We start from the raw sequence: 20,293 nt of genomic DNA, 5'->3' as shown, positions 1-20,293 counted from the left end.
AAGCATATTTTAGGTGACACCCCCCCACCCATGCAGAGCAGTAATTCTCTGACTCTAGAATGTTGGTGGGACGTCCGCACATGAGCAGCTTGTTTCAAGTCCATCCATAACATTCCTGTCAGATTAAGGTCAGTACATTGACTTGGGCATTGAAAAACAATAACTTTATTCCAGTTTAATATTTTTTTAAATGCCTTGTGTGCTTATGACCCACTTTCTCCTTGCAATTCACCTTACAGACAAATGCTCTTGCATTATTTTGATCTCACACTAAAAATGGCGAGCTATTCTGTAACAGAGCAAAAGAGATTCAAAGCATGAATTTGTTATTCAGCATTTTACTTTGGTAGATAAAAGGACTTGTTTGAGTTGTATTTGGTCTACAAAAAAAATATATATATATATATAAACTGCAGCCATTCAGCTTGTTAAAGTTACTGTAATCAAACTGATCTTATAACCAGTTACCTGATCCCAGGTATAAAAGAGGGCATAGCATGTCAGGTTGTCAGTAGGCTATGTAAAGTGGGTTAAATGAAGCTGCTGTCCAATTTCAGTGACATAATTATATAACTCTGCTTTGCTTTCCCGAGAGACTCTGTCAGCTGCTGTGCTTGTGTTTGTTTCCGTGCCAGGTTCTGGGATTTGGCAGCACAGCCCTGCAGGCCAGCCAGCAGATACCAAAACATGACCTGACAGAATCCATCCAGAGGCTGCTGCAGCAGGTGCAGAGTCTGCAGACTGAACCACAGCCTGGTTCTGGTTAGCCAACACCTCTCCTCTGCCTACTTTATTCTCTGAGATCTGCTCCATTGATGTGTTTAGCCTTACAATTCATCCACATGTGAATACAGAGAACAGCTAATAAATAAAACTTCATGCAGTTATTATTGGTAAACTTGTGTGCTTGTGATATACAGTGTTGTGAAGAAAGATGCCATTTTTCCTGTTTTTACTTTTTGTCACACTTAAATGTTTTAGATCATGAAACATATTTTAGACAAAATCTCTTATACAAAGACATCCAGAGTAAATACAAAAGTTATCAAATAATGATTACCTTTATTATTAGGGGAAAACAACCTGTCCATATGTGAAAATATATTTGCCTTTTTGTTGAATCATGAATTGACCATTTTCTGGATCATTTTCACTTGCCTCACCCGGACCTAGCTACTGTCTGACACGTAACAGAGGCAGGTTCTAATTAAGAGAACAGGTTCTCTTAATTAGAACCTGCCTCTTAACATAAACTGGGACACAAGATCTCAAAGGAACACGTCATGCTCCAATCTGAAAAAAATCAAGAAAGCTGAGAAACGGTCACTGATATCAATCAATCTGGAAAGACATGCAGCAGTGGTGAACCTTCAACCAAAAAATGGTAAATGGCCTGCACTTGTATCAAGTCTGAGGACCCCAAAGCGCTTTACACTACAATCAGTCCACACACTGACAGTGGTGAGCTACATTGTAGCCACAGCTGCCCTGGGGCACACTGACAGAAGTAAGTCTGCCATACAATTGGTGCCACCAAACCCTCTGACCACCATCAGCAGGCCACAAGGACACAACAACTGAGATGCACAAAGCGGGGGTTCGAACTGGCAACCCACCTGTTACAGGACAAACTCCTACCACTGTCGCCAGCACCCCCTCAAAAGAACGCAAAGTCCAATCTCACAGCCAGAAAACATCTTGACGATTTTTGGGAAAATGATCTGTGGACAGACCAGACTAAAGTGGAAGTCTTTGGAATCGGAAAAACAAGATCATAACAACAACCAAACATGGTGGTAATGTAATAGTGTGAATGCTTTACTGTTTCAGGACGCTGGACCACTTGCCATAACTGAGGGGAACATGAATTCTGCTCTCTGCCATTAAATCCTGAAGGAAAATCTCAGGCAATCAGTTTGTGACTTTCAGCTCAAGCACACTTTGGTTCATGCAGGAGGTCAATACTGCACACTGAATAACTCAAAAAATGTTTTGGAGTCAAAGTCTGCACTTAAACCCAGCTGAGATGCTGTGGGATGACCTTAAACATGTCACAGCAAGAGGATTGGGCCATATTTCACCACAGTGATGTAAAACAGTCAGTTCTTGCAAGCACTTGACGGCGGTTGTTGCCAAACTAGTAACCAAGGGCCAGTTAGAACGGGAAAATGACCAGAATGAGAAGTTTTTTTTCTTCTTATATAAAAACATAATAAAATTATTTTAATTTTACTCAGGTGGTTATAATTGCCAGATAATTACATTTTTCTGATGATCTGAAACATCTTAAGTGTGACAAAACAGCAAAGCTATAGCTATTTCCTAATCTAAATAAAATGACAATCATGCAACGCTTACAAATGTCCAATAAAGAGCAAAAGGGCACATTTTCATTGGTTTGAATAATGACGCTTTATTTTAATAAAAAAAAAAAAAAGAAAGAGAGATGTATATTTACATGATTTTGGACATTTGTGAACAACAACCTTCAGCCAGAAATAAAACAAAGAGAAAGGTCAATGACATTTGCTGGGACCGTTTTTATGCAACCACTTTCATATTTTCCGTCTTAGCAGACTTGAACTGCCTAGTAAACAGTTTATGTCATCAGCAGAGAGCTGCAGCGAGTCACGAAGTAAATCAGAAGTTGCTTTCTTCTTGCATATGGGAAACCTTTTAGCAAACCACAGGCTTTAAAACAAATATTACTGGCAACTAAACCTTGCTTTAAGATGTTTAGATACAATTCGTTGTCACAACAGGCGTTTTAAAAATCAATTAATTGTCAGTGTTCATTGTACCGACCTTCAATAAAAAGGGTTTCTGTTGGTTCTATTTCAGTTGTTCTTCTAAACAAGTAAATAATTGGATCAACATCAATTCCCTTTTTAATTCTAACAGTCGGCATCCACAACTTCCCTCCCAGATAAACAAGCTTGTTCCAGGCGGACCAAGGACCTTATCCCGGAGAGTAAACTCATTTTTCTTTTCATTACCGTATTTTTTCAGCAGCTATCCACTTCATTATGGCAGCTGACCAATAAAGACCAGGCATAACTGAAAACAGATTATGATTCAGCTTTTACCCTAAAATCGGATGTTCCCAAGTAAATCTAGACAATCTGAGTGCCCTATCAGAGCTACGAGGGTAATCCTGGCAAGATGCGTTCTGTCAGTATTTATACATATAATCACACAACATGGTCTGTGTGAGAGGAAAGTGTGTTTCTTTCCTGTGAATGGCTATTTGTCTTGGGAAGATATGTGATCTTTACTTAAGTACAAGATGTACAGATATACAAGCTTTAATGCAGACGGGAAATATTACTGCTCACTCAGCGAAGTGTTCAGGATGTGACTTGTCGACATGATCGCTGTCCTTACGTGTCAGGAATGTAGACAGTGACAGATGTCACAGTTTTTGAGTTTTGATAATATTGATACCAAACACCATGACAGTAGTGGTGAAAACGGTGAGGAGCAGATTTAAAATAAAAGCTGCCCTTTCTTTCCACTGCCAGACCCTCGAGCGGGACGCTGTTTGACCCCAGACGGTAAAACTTTGGCCCACAACAAAGGGAAATGAAAAATCAAGCTTCACAGAGGTTTCACTTTATTGAGACAATATTAGTGCACACAAACCACTTTTTTTCTTCAAAAATCCCATAAATTAGGAAGAAAACATGGAACATCATGAAACAAGCAAGGAAAAAAGTACATGTTAACCATGGTATACACCACATGTCTTATACTGTAGTTTACAACCTTTTTTCATTGTTGTTTATTTTTTTTGGTCTACGTGTAAGTACGTGTTATGTTTCTGACATGTTTCAAGCTTGGATGGATATTCCATGCCTTTGTGGAAGGGGTCAGGACTGAGATCCAGGCTGCTTCCCTGAGTTGTGTCCAACAGAAAGGGTTTACAAGCCTAAAGACAACTATGTGGACGATTTAGAGTTTATATTTGTGCTTTTGATCAAAGTTGGTCTCAAAGTATTCGTAAGTAATGGATATACCTTATGCCTCTGTCTTTAATGTCACAAGTTATCCAGAAAGTAAATTCATAGGAACAAAAAACTGTAAACAATAAAGTCTTGGCTGCTAAAATCCCTGGATTTTTTCTTTTTGTTTCTTTACTCTATAAGGAAAAAATAACATCCTGTTAAAGGAAATATATTTTCCATTTTTGTTTCAAGGTAGGTTGATTTTCTTCAACAACTAACAAAGGATTTATGAGAACAATAAAAAAAAAAAAACACAATTAACCTACATTAACCCTGTGAACTAACCACATCCACAACAGTTAGCACCAGCGTGAGCCTTTTAAAAATCACAGTTTGGTCTGTACAATCTAGCTTGTCCACAACTAAGATGACCGTTTTTTCCCTCTCCAGCTGTTCCAGTTTCATCAGCTGCATACTAATGTGTCATGAAGCTAATTCTGCTATCTCTATTATTTATAAAAAAAGAAAAAAAAAAGAAAAGAATTTCAAATGTAACATAAACATAAAATACGATATTTTAGGTCCGAGACATAAAGGGGAGGAACACCTGGTCTGGAAGGTGTTAGGATCTAAGCTGATATGTTCTGTGTGTCTGTGACGTCCTATGGCAGTGAGACATCTCTGCTTTGAGGTAAATTTTGCTTTCAGGTGATGAATACGGTTTCATTTTTCCTAAATATGTCATCTAGGAGAGAAAAAAGACAAAGCTGTTTTAATAAAGTGCTAGGCATATAATGGATAAAAAAAAAAAAAAAAGCAGAGCTGCTGCTGGTAATCCAACACACAAGCTGAAATGTAAACTGAAATGGTCGTGAATTTATTGCGACGTGCGAGTTTTAGCAGAACATGACAACTACCCACTGACATAAAGTTTGCACACCTTCAGTTTTGGACTCCATCTTGTTTTCTGTCCTCCTCAGGAACACTTCGGTACTAAATTGGAACAGACAGAAAATGCCTAGCATGTGTGAACACTCAACCTAGAAATACTTTCGTCAACCAAACCTTACCACACCAGGAGAACCTTTCATATGTGAGGAGGGATAAACATGGCATTTAATGAAAATCTTCACCCATAAAAAAAAACTAAACAAATACACATTAGCAGAGGCCAGTTTTGGCAGTTATCTCATACGCTGTGACACCATATGCTGCTTCTCATACCTCTGTGGTCGTTTAAAAAAAGATGGAAAGAAAAGAGTCAGGGGAGCAGCCGTAGATCTGTTCGTCAAAAGTAGAAGCCTCGTGTTTAGATGTTTGCCTCTGTTGAGTCATAACATGTGGTCTGTTTCTCTCACCTTTTTTTTTTTTCACTGAACATGTTGTGATTTTTTTGTTTCAAAGCAATATGTGTTTTTTGAAATGAATGCTTGTACTAGTGTATGTACTGTACGTGTGTGATTGTGGTGTGTATGTAAAGTTGTTTGATTCTCACTCAGTCAATAGCTTGATTTCATTGGCCAGGAGGGTGTTAAAGTTGTAAGCTGCGTCAGGCAGGCCGGGGAGGTCGGACAGGGCGGAGGCCGAGGAGTGGCGGGGCGACGACTGCGATGGCTCGGCCAGCTCTGGGTCGCTCTCGCTCGAGGAAGAACCTACGCTCATGTTGCAGACGGCCTCGGGCAGGGAGCCGCCGCCCATGTTCACGATGCACACCTCGGGCTCGCTGCTGGTCTCGCTGGTGCTGGACACGACAGACAGTAGGGACATCTTCCGAGTCAGGCGGCTGGGGAGCGTCGAAAGAGCAAAGTCAGCTATAATCCCCGCCACATCAATCCCGCAGGCCTGGTCGAAGGCAATGAAGCCCACGTTGGCATTAGCCTCGCAAACCACAAACGAGCCGTCGTTGAGCTGCAGGAGGTCGACGCCGCACACATCCATGCCCAGGATGTTGGACACTTCGATGGCAAGCTGCTTGCCCTGCTCACTCAGGGGGCACATCATCCCCACACCACCTGACAATTCAGAGACATGCAAGCCCAGTGAATACTAAAATCTCTGTGAAAAAACAGGTTTAATGTATAAAGACACATAATAGAAATATTCAAAGGACATAATATCATTGAAAAATGTACCTCTCTACTTGAGATTTCTCATATGTTTAACATGATCTGTTACATAAATTCAGAGAAATGTGGCGACTGATGTCCTAATTATGTCACATACCATTACATCCTCAGCTACACTCAAAGTACTCATGCCCTGACATTGAAAATCAGCCTCACCAGCTGGTCTGCTGTGTCACTTAAGGTCCTAAGGGTGGATTAAGCAAAAGTGTTGATTCTGCGCTACTTAACCACACATTTGGACAGATATAGTCATCAGTTTTGGCTCCCATACACTGATGATCACAGCAGCTGAGTTACAGCTTAGAAACAGTAAAAGAAAACTGTTCACAGATGAAATTAGATACCAAATTATTTATCTGATTACAGTGCTGGAGAAAAGCTTGAATTCACTCATCAAAGGCTTGATCATCATATTAATTTTGGGCATTTACAACCCTAACTCATTTTCAATGACTCTTTAAAGCTAGAACTGGGTTCACCGCCATTCACACACACCCTAATATTTGGATTGATGCCTGTTAGCATGTTGGACAGAAATTGGCTGATTTTCTGACACTGACTTTGCTTTTAAGCATAATCCACACATGATGCTGCCACCACCGTGCCTGACAGTTGGCATGTTGTTTTTAGGTTTCAAAGCCTCGTCTTGAACATACTTCTGCCATCGTGTCAAAACAGCTCGGATTTTGTTTCAGTTCTGCCATCAAAACGATTCTCCAGAAGATATTCGACTTGTGCATGTGGGTAGCTGCAAACTTCTTTTGAGCTTAAAGATGTCATTTTTTTAGCAGGGCCTTCTCTCTTAGTCCTCTCAGTAAATGTTGATATTGAGCTGGCTTAACTACGAGCAGAGACACTGGTGTTCCTGTATCATCCAGTTTATAACAGGCTTGGTACTTGTGGTCCAAACCTTTCATCTGAAGGTGATGGTTTGGTGAAATGGGGGTAATACCTGGTTAATACCCCAGACTAACATCATCAAGACTGCTAACATTAGAAACTTTGCCAACATTGCATCTGGACTGGATCGAACGCAACCCTTTAGAAAATGCACCGAAGATGTTCCCTTACTGACCCCCATGGGGGGAACCTGAGGCTTTACATCAAATGCAAGTCAATGAAAGATAAATAAAACAGAGCAGGTAAACACCTATAAAATACCTATAAAATTACAAATACTAGTAAAGTTGCATGATATTTAAGGGTCCCATCACAGTGACAATCGTAAACAATGCTATACGATTGAGGTATTATAAGCTATACAATACATACCAAGTACTGACATAAATAAAATAAATATTTGCAACAAATAAGTATCTCTGCAACTTGCAATGGGTGACTTATTTAAATATTAAAAGGGCTGCATGGATATATTTGAGTGTGTATGTATAATTCTGGCACAGATTACGTTAGATTAAAAAAAACAATTTAAAATATGTGTTATAAAATAAGCGTCCTACCCTGAAAGAAAATGGTTCAAAGAATCTTTTTAAAAGGCACAAAAAATAATGACATTTATGCTGATGATGAGTGTATTTAAAATTCTCACCAAAACTGTATGTAATACAAGCTGCCAACATAAAAATGTGGATGTCTGGCAAATTCAAGAACAACTTAAACGCAGCAGAGCTGCCAACTGTAAGGATGAAGCAGTGAAGCATGTTGGGTAATTAAACATTGGTGCCTCTCGGGTGTTTACCTACCCAGGGAGCAGTTGCTCTGCATGCGTCCATCGGTGGAGCAGCGTAGCATGGAGCCGATAACACGGCCGCCCACCAGGACCACCCGCACGTCACGACCGTGAGACTCCTTCACATATTCCTGAAACAGGTAGGGCGTTTCATGGCGAATCAAGTGACACAGATCTGTCAGGTGGTGTTTGTCGCGTGCCAGGAACACAGCCTTGCCTAAGAGAAGGAAGGAGAGACTAAATGAGGAGAAGAAAGGAAAAATGAGCAACTCTTCAGGCTACCATGACACACAGACTTGTTAAAATGAGATAAATATTCAAATATTTGCAGGACTGGTGAATAATGAGATGCAAGACCAGGTTGAATTGCTTCCCTAACATTTTACTGACAAGCAGTTCTCTCAGATGAGCAACTCATCCAATTTCCCATTTCTCAAATAACTGACAGGACCCTCAGAACCTCTTCTCACAGAGGATAGAAGATGGCCGTCTTAATTAGCATAACCTGGCTCTGCCTCATTACTGTCTGGACCTCTGAACTGTTTCAAGGGTAACCATTTTAGATGGCTAAACAGAATCAGTATTTGTCCTTTTACTGCTAAAAAAAAAATAGTATCATTTTGACCCTAACTAGGCATTAGTTTAGAGGCCTAAGTATCTGAAGGAAGCTGGATTTCAGCCACTAAAACCAACCCCTGAGACTCTGAGCTCCATAAAACTTGTCACAGTTGTGGTTCAGTAGCAGCAGCAGCCCTCCAGGACGGAGCTGCATGATGGACGCCTCAGCTACCGAATACCATGGTTATTTCTTCATCAAGCCTCTAAAAAGTCAATAACTGAGAATAGGAATCAGCTAATGGTTCTGCAGTAAGGAGCGGATTTGTCTTGGGGGTCAATGCATTTATGGCTTAGACCCTCCACACAAGCCCCTCATGAACTCAGTGAAAATGATACACTGAGGGTTCATTTGTTAACCAGAAACAGAAATGATTAACCTGTCTTTACGAGACCATGTTTTGTGTTTGTGGCAGCACCGCAGTGGTAATTATTTAACACTCTGTCAATGAATTTCATGTCAGGGTGGCTAAAATTCCCTTCATGAGGGCATTTTTGAAAGGTAGTGCGGTGGCCTGGGTGAATGAGAAGACGTAATGGCCGTATCATCTTACCTCTGTGGCCACGTGCATTCTTCACCACCACCGGGTATCCTAGCGGCTCGGCCTCATCGATCATCTTACGGAAGTTGTCGTGCCCCCCTGAGAAATGCCCACACACACACACACACACACACGCATCCACAACCACACATTAAAGCACGTTAGGAGCTGTTTCTGTGACATGGATCACACATTACAGCCAATCTGGCAGGACGAGCAGAGTGGAAGAAGCATGTTTCTATGGAAACAAGAGTTACTCAAAACAGTGATGCTGTAGGAGTGTTGCCTGAGCTTGAATCTGTAGCCTTGGTTCACACAACAGAAGAGTGGAGTCGCTGACCGACACACTGCATGTAAAGCAGCTGAGCATATTTGACAATGATTTACAATGGCAGCTTGTTGCAACAGATGTGCTTCAGCTTCCTGTTTTGACTTGAGGGGATGCACAAAAATGGGTTAAACAAATTTCTTCCCTTTTCCACCCCTGATACTGTCTCAGCGTCTTCATTCTCCTGCCCGCGCTTACTTGGCATGCAGTCAGAGCGGCAGATGCAGCCAACCCTGTGACTTGGACCTCTCCTGGTGTACTAAATCATGTGTGTTTTCACTCAGACGGGAAAAAATGTAGGAAGGAGCGCAGGAGACAGCAGATAACAAATCAACCAGTGAGCTGCTATGGTATTCTCTGGTAGAGGCAGGAAAGCAATGGCAGGCTTTATTTTGAAAAATGAAAGGGCATGGGGAGGGATGGTGGGGGGGTTGGTTACATAAGCTCTCCAGCTGCTCTGCATGCATGGCCTGTGCACAGAAACACATGGAATGTAGGCCAAACAGCCCCCGCTCATTCTTTTTTCCCCTGCTGTCTCTATCCTTCCTTTTCTGCTCTCATGAATACCACAGCAATGTGGTTTTTTTGAAGCACAAAGAAATGTGCGCTGTTGGTACTCAGAAGAGTCCATGAAGTACAAGAAATAAACACGGGAGCTCTGGTTTTGCTGTACTTCAAATCTGCTTCTCATAAATCAAGAAAAAAAATCCCTTTAATTATGAAGTCTGGTCTGTGTTTATTCTGTCTTAAGTTGACTAAAATCACAAAATGCCTATGTAGACTTTACCAGAGCATTCCAAAAGTATTCATACCCATATAATCACATTTTGTCACATGACAACCACACTCATGTATGTCAGATAACAGACCAACACAAACTAGCACATCATTTACAATTTAAAAGAAGAATATACTCGTTTTCACAAATAAAAAACAAAATGTGCCCTGCATTAATATTAATATTAACCAACTTTACTCAGACTGGATGGAGAGCATCTGTCACTGTCTGTCTCGCTACAGATTCTTGATTAGATTTGGGTCTGTACTTCAACAGGCCCTTTCTAACATATGGATATGCTTTGATCTAAACCGTGACATTACAGCTCTGGCTGTATGATCAGGGCTGTTGTCCTGCTGCTCATCTGAAGCCTCTCACATGTTTTCTTCTAAAATCACCCTGCATTTAGCTCAGTTATTCAGCAGCTTCTTCCAGATGTTTGCTGCGCCCCCCACATGGCTTATGCCTTCTTTTAGAAATGGCGTTCTTCTCACCACTCTTCCATAAAGGTCAGATTTGTGGAGCGGAAGACTAATAGGTGTCTGGCCAACAGATTCTTGAACTTCTCCAGAGCCTCCTCCCTGACCTCCCTGCTGTGTTCCTTGGTCTTAATGCTGTAGTTTGTTCCCTGATGTTTTCTAACAAAGCTCTGAGGCCTTTACAGATCAGATGAATTTATAGTGAAGTTAAATAACACAAGTTTAGACTCTATTTCATAATTAAGTGGCTTCTGATGGCAGTTCTGATGCGTTTATTTTGGGGCATCAGTGTAAAGGGGGTGAATAGAAATGAACAGCACACCACATTGCTATGCGATTATGCACAACTTTGTGTTGGTCTAACACATCAAATTCCAATATAACACATTAAAGCATGTGTTTTTAACATAATACTGTAAAAAATGTTATGAAAATATAAATATAAGGTTTCACGATAAAGCTCAAGGAGAATCGTAATATCATATTTACAACTTCTTACTAAAAAACCATGGGGCTGTAAAGGGAATCTGGTATTCATAAAACCTCAGGAGCCAAACATGGGAAACCACACATTGAGCACATGGTCGCCTTAATGTCTGTTCTCATACTGGGAAATTGTAATAATGCACACCAACTGCTTTGCTGGTTGTTTCTACATTATTACCGTAAGAATAGGTGTCAGGAAGAGGGACCCCATGGCCGGCTAGTTCCTGAAAGGTCCAAAATTTGTTGACACAGTTGAGTATGGCCTGGGGTCGGTTGATCAGCCGGCAGCCCATCTTCTCCAGGTGGCGTAGCACGGTAATGTCACTGTCAGACTGAACCCAGGGCGTGGGGACCCGCACAACCACCACCTGAGGATAAGATGTTACCATTTCCTGTTCCACTCGCAGACCTGGAGGGTAAGATAATGATGGAGGAATAGGGAGGAGGGGTGGATGAAAAACAGATAAAAAGACAAATATTAATCAAGAACCTGGCTGATCATTCTAAGTTGTAAATAAAAAAAACATTTAGACTCAAACCAACACGTAGGAAGTCTTAGGAGTTTTAAATCGAGATTCTCAAAATCTCCTGGGTTTTTTTCTAATTCAATATTTGTGATTTCAAGCTGTGAAATACTTGCATGTAAATCCAAAACAGGAAAAACCTGCATCAAACATCCTCAGTATTTGACTCTCTTGCATCTAGAAACCAGAGTTATGAACAAATTTATGTTGGTTTAAACCTTTAATTTCCCTGTCACGTTTAAGCCTGGAAAAATGTTGAAGTGCATGGGCATCAGGCACTGGAAAAGTTTACTCCTCCTTTGGAAATGGCCTCCGGACCCAGTTTTCAACAGACAAGTATAACGAGTGAGCCATGCAGGGTGGACTGTAGTAAAGCATAGACAATTAAACCTACAGAACCCAATGATGCACGAACATAGAACATGCTGCAAGTCCTTCCTGCCATCTCAATAGTATTATAATATACAACGCCGTCGCAAGAGCAAGATATCTTTAGTGATGTAAGGGCACCAAGTACTATGCTGTGTATTCAGTGTAGAGCAGTCAGACAGTTAAGAGACCTCTGAAATCCCAAGACTGCATGTCTTGAATTTAATCACACTGAAAAAAAGCCTGATTATACACTGTTTTATGCACAGAAGTAAAATATTTTTATCTAGGATATATTATGCTGCAATCAAGTCCAGTCACCTACACATGTTTAATATCCAAATGCCGTCTTAATGGAAATAGTTTCTGGGATCCAAACTGTGTATTTCTCTGCTTTATTGAAAGTCAAATTGACCTTGGCTTCCAACGTCTCAGCCTGACACCACTTTTTCTCATGCAAATTTCAGCTAGGGAACAAAAGGCTATCTGAGCACATCTGAACTGGTTACTGATCAGCCATTTTAATTCAGGGCAGAATGAAAACAAGGGGGAGTTGACAATCTTGTGAAGCATGATGCTAATGAAACTGAAAATACCCAGTTTGCTCAAAATCACCAGCAAGCTTTCTTCAACCTCTAACACCCTTCTAATTCTGCACAAAAGCATCAGATCAGTGTGTTGCTTTGAAATTTGCAGCACAGATGGCATATTCACCAGCAATGGACCACAGGTTGGCAGAATTAATGGGAAAGGCATGAAGCAAAGATTTTTTAGCTTGCGATGACAACCTGTTTGGACCACTGGAGTGAAAGAAGCATTCACTGCTATCTGAATTTTAGCCATCTTACAAGCTGCAGGATTTTCAGAGAGACCAGACAAAGCAAGCGGAGCTCATTAGAGGTCATGAGATGCTCTATGCCGGCTGCCCACATAATAACAACAGACAGTTGCTGACCAGTCTTTTCTATAATGTGTATTTTTAACATGCTGCTTTTGTTTCAACGGATAAAAAGAGGAAATGAAAAACAGCAAAATGCACACGAGGTCAAGGATGTCTTGAAACCAACAGGAGGGCAATGTGAGAAGGAGAGAGGGAATATGTTGCAAGAAAATAGAAGAGTATGTAGCCATGAAAAGATCCCCACCCCTCTCCTTTTCCCCCTTCATCCCCCCCTTCTTCCTCTTGACGATCTCAGCAAAGAAGCAGGAGGATTCATTGCCTCTCTCCATTCGACACTCTCACACACTGGTGGTTTTTGCAGGCACCATCAGTGCTGTTACAGTGGCAAGTATCAGGGGATGTTCTCTCATGGTTTCTGACAGACAGTATTCACAGCGTTGTCTCCGTCTCCAGGGGGACCGAACAGAGACCAATGAGCGAGCCGGATGAATCAGCCCTATTCATCTGTGCTCGGGTTTGTGTGCTTTTCTCTTCTCTGTCATGTGACCGTTACAATAAAATCCCATAGCAATTTAGTTGGATAATGATTTAAGAATACAACAGCGTTTTAGGAGGGAAGGTCTATATTTACTGGGTTGGATCAGTTTCTAGTAAAAACTGAGAGGACTGTTTCATTGCTGGTTCAACAGATCATACTGTTTTCACTGTGTTCGACAGACTGTATTGGTTCATCCGGTTTCCATCCTACCCAACAAAGCTTTAAAGAATAGCAGGCATGCTATACATACCGCTGTTACGTCACAAAGCGGACTGACGATTGCTTTGACATGTGTGCCCAGTGTGTCAGTCCTGAATGTACTGTAATTCAGGGTCCTGTCCGACATTAGCTTACTGAAGCAACCGGGTCCTTTTGTGTTGGTCTGATAGGGAACCTAAATTGAGTTATGAGTTGGACGCCACTTTGATATGGTGACACCTAATAATAAATTAATATTAAAGTGATGACTTTAATAAACAGCATGTTTTACACTTTCTTCATACAATGCAGGGGCTGACTACTTGTCTCGAGGTGTACCAGGCAGCAACTCGGTTTCAAAAAACGTTTTCACCTTAAGGCTTTAAGGCCTTTTGGTGAAATGCCAGCAAAAGTGTTGGAGTAAATAAACTATCGAAGGAAAATGCCAGAGGAAAGCGTAGAATCCCACTCAAAAAGATACGTTTCATGTCACTGAAATTGAAGGCAGTCTTCATCTTGCCTTCAAACAAAAGGTAAAGTTGTTTTTGAGAATCACAGCTCTTAGCTTTGGATAGTCTTTTTAACTTGACCAATCACATATCTTTGTTCAGTCATGATGCCATATAGTTTTTAACATGTAATTATTGTGATTATATTGTTGTTATATTCTGTTATAGCTGTTTTACATCAGGCTTAGGGACTACCAATCAAAGCTAGCTGGTTTGGCTAACTCTGGTACATTTACATTACAACTTGTTTAGTTGTTTATTAATGCAAGCATCTCCATTACTTATGAGAAAGACAAATAAATATTTATTAACCTGCTAATATGAGCTATTTATACTTGGATTGCTCTATAAAGAGTAGAACCAAGAGCTAAAACTATCTGAATTAGTTTGTTGACTTGAAAATCTTCTACATTTAGCAAGTATCCATTCTATATGTTTTCTTAAAGCCTGTGTATTAAAACCAAGATACTACACTGCTCACAAAAATAAAGGGAACACTTAAACAACACAATATAACTCCAAGTAAATCAAACTGTGAAATCAAACTGCCCACTTAGAAAGCAACACTGATTGACGATCAATTTCACATGTTGTTGTGCAAATGGAAAAGACAACAGGGGGAAATCTTTGGCAATTAGCAAGATACTCAATAAAGGAGTGGTTCTGCAGGTGGGGACCACAGACCACTTCTCAGTATCTATGGTTTCTGGATGGCTTTGGTCACTTTTGAATGTTGATGGTTCTTTCACACGTGGTAGCATGAGACGGACTCTACAACCCACACAAGTGGCTCAAGTAGTGCAGCTCATCCAGAATGGCACATCAATGCCAGCTGTGGCAAGAAGGTTTGCTGTGTCTGCCAGCGTAGTGTCCAGAGCCTGGAGGTGCTACCAGGAGACAGACCAGTACACCAGGAGATGTGGAGGAGGCCGTAGGAGGTCAACAACCCAGCAGCACGACCGCTACCTCCGCCTTTGTGCAAGGAGGAACATGAGGAGCACTGCCAGAGTCCTGCAAAATGACCTCCAGCAGGCCACAAATGTACATGTGTCTGCACAAACAGTTAGAAACCGACTCCATGAGGATGGTATGAGGGCCCGACGTCCACTAATGGGGGTTGTGCTCACAGCCCAACACCGTGCAGGATGCTTGGCATTTGCCAGAGAACACCAGGATTGGCAAATTCACCACTGGCGCCCTGTGCTCTTCACAGATGAAAGCAGGTTCACACTGAGCACATGTGACAGATGTGACAGAGTCTGGAGACACCGTGGAGAGTGATCTGCTGCCTGCAACATCTTTTAGCATGACCAGTTTGGCAGTGGGTCAGTAATGGTGTTGGGTGGCATTTCTTTGGAGGGCCGCATGGCGTTGTAGGGAGGTCATACAGGCACGTGGAGGCCACACACAATACTGAGCCACATTTTGACTTGTTTTAAGGACATTACATCAAAGTTGGATCAACCTGTAGTGTGTTTTTCCACTTTAATTTTGTGTGAGTCTCCAAATCCAGGCCTCCATTGGATTGGACTCTCTTTAAATATATCCAAATTTGATTTCCATTGATGATTTTTGTGTGATTTTGTTGTCAGCACATTCAACTTTGTACAGAACAAAGAATTCAATGAGAATATTTCATTCATTCAGATCTAGGATGTGTTATTTGAGTGTTCCCTTTATTTTTTTGAGCAGTGTAGATAAATGTTATAGATAACATTATTGTAACTGTATTAATCAAGATGTTTTACAAATTTAAAAGCAGTAAGAATAATTGTAGCTTTCTGCTTTAAATAAAAGCCATTTAGAACATTAAACACTTTTTGGTTTAAGATATGTATTTTTATTTATTAATTTAATTCAAAAATACTTAATTAATCCCAAAGGGAAATACTACAATACTTTAAAACTGTTGTAATTGTAGAAAAGATTTATATACAGTGATAATCTGATACCAGCCTATCCCTTTATAGCACTATGTTTTTTAAAACAATGGACATTACTTTCCTTTTGTAGCCTTTAATTTTGCATGCCCAGTATTAACAATCAATACAACTTAGATGTACATACATAGAGCAGACTATTAAATAATTATGGTTGCAGGTTACACCTATCTGTATTAGCGCTTACTAATAAAAAAAGGGCATTGCAACTTTTTAACAGAGAGTAAAATATGCTTTATTAATCTCCAGAGAGGCTGATTATACCAAAACAATTTACCTTAGGGGCTGATTACAACAGACTGCTGAAAGGCGAAGGTGATGTCTCTTTTTATTTTAATCTCCAATGACTTGCACCCCAGTTTCAACAATTATTTTGCATTAGAAAATATGAAGCTACAAGGCTTGGGGTCAAGCATTTATTAAGCAAACATTGTTCTATTGCTTATTGCAACCATGCAAATTCCTTATCTCAATGCTTAGTCAAACTGGGATTATATGATCATAGGGTAAATATACTAAGAAATGGGAGTTAGAGTTAACGGTGATTTGGCAGTCTATGTTGCCTTTCTGTTGTTATCGGAAACATTTAAATACACCAACCTAAAAGCACAAATATATGTTGCTTGGTTTACATTTAACTACAGCAATGTGTCTGCCTTCTGAGAAAGCTTCTTGTCTATCTAGATAAAAAAAAAAAAAGAAAAGGCCATGATCCTATTTGCAAAAGCCAACAAAATGCAAATGAAGCCTCTGTAGGCTAAATGTGATCATCAGCAACTTGGTTAGTAAAATACATCAGATCACAGCTACTACCACACTTACTAAATAACTTTAAGCATAATATCTCTTCTATTACAATGAAGAAGACGTAACAACATATTTTGAAGCAAATACCAACCGAGACTCAGTGTTAACTTGTCATGTTATAGCTGTGCCAGGTTAAGAGCATCCTTCCTGAACAATAAAACATTATTTAGCCCAATACAGCTAATGGGTTCAAACATTTTGGCTACTGATGCTCTCATAGCTTTCCTGTGATGAATAATGTTAATGGAGCTATCTCAGTATATCATGTTCGCTGGCACAGAAGTGCTGCATTTATCATCAGTGGGTTAATGCTACGGCCACTGCCATGCACCAGGATCACAGAGGATTATGAAAACGATTCCTGTCAGGACTCTCTTTAAATATATCCAATCATGGGATGTGAAATGCTGCTTGCAGACTGGGTGCTGAGTTCAGCAGTTTTATGCAAGCGGAGGTTATTTGTCATCAGAAGCAACTAGTGTTGCCCCTGTTGGCGATGTCTCTTCCTACAAACACACTGAATCCAGACTTGAGTTCTAAACACCTAACTGGACCTGTCTGGTCCCCTGACAGGTACTTCTTTTTTGCAATATAGGCTTAAAAAGTTTATGTAAGTCATATATAGATAAATCAAGAGAATGGGTGCTTGAACCCCACCCACAAACACGAAACACATGCATTTTGTGAATTCTCATGTAAGAAGCCTTCTCCATAGACAATCTGTCACCCAGTTCTTAATCTGTGATGTCAAGGCAAGGCTCAGGAGACATTTGTACGAACACTTAGAGCCAATTTGGATTACAAGCCAAACTAAGAGTCCTGTTCGTGAGTATGCCACTAAACCACAGATCTAGACAGTGATCCACCTACAAATAGGAATTAACTCATGTGAGCTCCATTTCAATGGGCATTTAGGATATTTAAACATTCACATTTACTTACAGATTAACCTGGTCACTGGGTCAGCATGTCACCTTGTATCTGCCTTTCTTTCCAATTTTAAGCATACATAAGAATTTTATGTGTAAATCATCCACATGACGAACAAATACAATAAGATCTCTGAGCATGAGCCCATGGCGGACCCACCCCAATCCACCCAACATTTTCTCCCATCTATTCACCCTCCACTAATTTCAAACTACAGCATTTATGTGCTAATTTAGACCCTTACACCTCTCATCTGGTTACCCAGCCCCATTTCACACCATGCTCACAGATTCCATGTGCGTCTGTTTATTTTAGAGTTCCTCCTCGTCACCATCGGTTTACCACGGGCTTCTGTTACATATGAAATGTTCTGATTTCAGAACAGATCAGTACAAAACACACACCCCTGTTCGCGAGACAGACATACCAGTCAGTGGTCAACGACACATGGCTGTGCTTCCTTTGTATGTTTTTACCAGTGGGGTTTTTAACTATATTTGAGCTGAATATGTTGTAACTGAACTGAAAGTGACTGGACTGTACCGGACTGATTTTCGATATGAAATGGATCTGTTTCTCTTGTAAAGTCCTTGGGATAACCTTTGTTGTGAATTATTTGGTGCAATCTCTATTAACTGAAATTAATTATGAGCAGAAACTCTGGAACAGCAGTTTAAGGTGATGCTATAGCTGCATCTAGGCAAGGTGCATTTCCCCTTTTTGTTAATATTAGACTCTGATTATACATTTGAAATAATTGGAGTCAAGAAAACTACAATTTTAGCAAATGTAAAATCCAAGAGGAGGAAAAAAAATAGAGAAGTAAAGTTGGATTTCCCACCTAAGGTCTACCCTGTAAGTATCATATTTCTGCATCATTTCAATGAACACATCCCTCTGATTATCCTATTTGTCCGGGGAATGCAGTGTATTCAGCAGAATTAAATCAAGCGTCACCTCTTCCGTCAGTCAGCGGGCAGTCTAGCTGGAAAGTGGGTTAGGCGGTCATTGCTGTGCTACTGCTGCTAAGCTTCCTCGCTACAAGGCAGACCAGGCAAGCCCTACTTGGCACTACCCTGATCGCAGCACAATAAGCACCCGCCTTGATCTTTGCATAACACGGAAACGCGTAACAGACCTTATTTAGATGTGTAAGTCTCTTAGTCACATTCTGATGAAACATTAAATGTTGAAATATTTCGGTGATACTTGCCTAGCTGCCCTTGGCTGATCGTTAGCACGATCTGATCCATGAGGAGGTAGCGGAATTCAACATCCTCGTCGGCACAGCGCTCCTTCAGAGCCCGGAGGATCTGGACCTGAGGGTACTCCTGGCTGATACGCCGGTCGGTCACGAACCAGACCCGAGAACACATTGTTTCTAATGTAGATTTAATTACAAAACAGCTAGAAATACGCCAAGTGAAGAGGGGGAGGCACTCAGGTGTGCGTGGTGGGAGCGCGGGATTGGGGCGGCAGAGGGAATGGCAGAGTTGCGCTCACAATGGAGGCAAGCGGTGTGAGCAGGCTGTAATATGGCTTAAAAACAAGACCACTTGCTCAACCGCTATCTGGACCGAACCGGCTAGGATGAAAGTTGATCTGTATATCACCTTTGTCTTCCGTCGATTCCAGCCATTTAGTCTTGTCGTGGATCAGTTTGTCGAACCCCGACAAAAAAAGCTAATTCGAAACAGCGACGAGGAAAATAAGGATGCTTTTACCTCCTTTTCAACCGAGACGCAGCTTTTTTTTTTTTTTTTTTTTTTTGCCGCCGAGGCAAACAAAGCTAAAGCCTCGCCGCTTTGGGTTCCCGCCTGAAGAGTCAGAACCGCTACAAAAAAAAAAAAAAAAGGTTTTTTTTCAACGTAACAACAGCGACTATCAAAACCGAAACAAGCTAACCGATGGAGCAACTCTGTCTGGTCCGTTTGGCTGCTATCCACGCGGTATTGGTGCTGAAAAGTGCACGCGCTTGAGTTTACAACTCCACTCCTCCACGTCTCGTGCCCTGCCCCAAAACAAAGGCTCGGACGCCAGATGACCAATCCCAATTCTTGTATAGTGTCGCTGTCCACGCAGCAGGCGGAAAAGGTGGCTGAGCCGCTACATTCTGAGCCAATGAGGAAAGAGAAAACGTAATGAGCGTGCGTAGGAAGGGAGGGTCGAGACTGTTGGTGGCGCGCGGAATGCAGCGAGAAGCACTGCGAGACGTCTGCAGGGCGCACGAGACCGCGCATTCTCCGAACCGGTTCAGACCAGCGCCGCGTGGAGCTTTTGACGAAAAGCGTTGTTGTTCTGAGGCGCAGGAACTGAGTTAAGGTCATCACATGACCGAGAAACCACAACCATACGTCTTTTTCACACGTTATTCAGCAATTCCAGGAAGCAAAAATAAGTTTTTGTAAGAAATAAGTCGTATTTTGATGATGGCTATTGTTTACCAACGCCATCTAGGGACAGCTGTGTCGGCTGAGAGAAATTATGCTACTAACCCACTTCTCCCTCCCCTCTTTTTGTGAAGAATTACTTGTTTACTATTAGTGTAAATGACAAGTTCTGTAAAAGCATCTTTGAAATTAGCTACTC

The 20,293-nt window shown here is 41.1% G+C and overlaps 2 protein-coding genes across 2 annotated transcripts in view; one reads left to right on the top strand and one right to left on the bottom strand.

Moving 5' to 3' along the window:
• The window catches only part of zmynd12 (zinc finger, MYND-type containing 12), a 12,629-nt gene extending 7,885 nt beyond the window's left edge, over window positions 1–4,744 (top strand). Inside the window, exon 8 of the mRNA XM_047364248.1 lies at window positions 636–4,744. Within this exon, the coding sequence (XP_047220204.1) occupies window positions 636–767 (132 nt within the window). The 3' untranslated portion in view covers window positions 768–4,744. The remainder of the gene's footprint in view (window positions 1–635) is intronic.
• Window positions 3,597–20,293, bottom strand: rimkla (ribosomal modification protein rimK-like family member A). Its single transcript, XM_047364236.1, has 5 exons — window positions 18,918–20,293; window positions 11,167–11,397; window positions 8,930–9,016; window positions 7,774–7,977; window positions 3,597–5,956 (listed from the first exon to the last, which is right to left on the bottom strand). The coding sequence occupies exons 1-5, from the start codon at window positions 19,078–19,080 to the stop codon at window positions 5,436–5,438; spliced, it is 1,206 nt and encodes a 401-aa protein (XP_047220192.1). The 5' UTR covers window positions 19,081–20,293; the 3' UTR covers window positions 3,597–5,435.

This window comes from Girardinichthys multiradiatus, chromosome 1 (genome assembly GCF_021462225.1).
Source record: "Girardinichthys multiradiatus isolate DD_20200921_A chromosome 1, DD_fGirMul_XY1, whole genome shotgun sequence".
NCBI classification, from domain to species: Eukaryota; Metazoa; Chordata; class Actinopteri; order Cyprinodontiformes; family Goodeidae; genus Girardinichthys; species Girardinichthys multiradiatus.
Note: the sequence above shows the minus strand (reverse complement) of the source record. Positions and strands in the feature narration are given on the sequence as shown.

Bases quoted from the DNA above. Each gene is read 5' to 3' on its own strand.
- rimkla (XM_047364236.1), bottom strand. From the start codon at position 19,080: ATGTGTTCTCGGGTCTGGTTCGTGACCGACCGGCGTATCAGCCAGGAG. The intron at 9,017-11,166 runs GTAATAATGTAG...GGCATTTCTCAG, and splicing joins TCCTGACACCTATTCTTACG to GGGGGCACGACAACTTCCGT. The intron at 7,978-8,929 runs GTAAGATGATAC...TCCTTCTCTTAG, and splicing joins GAATGCACGTGGCCACAGAG to GCAAGGCTGTGTTCCTGGCA.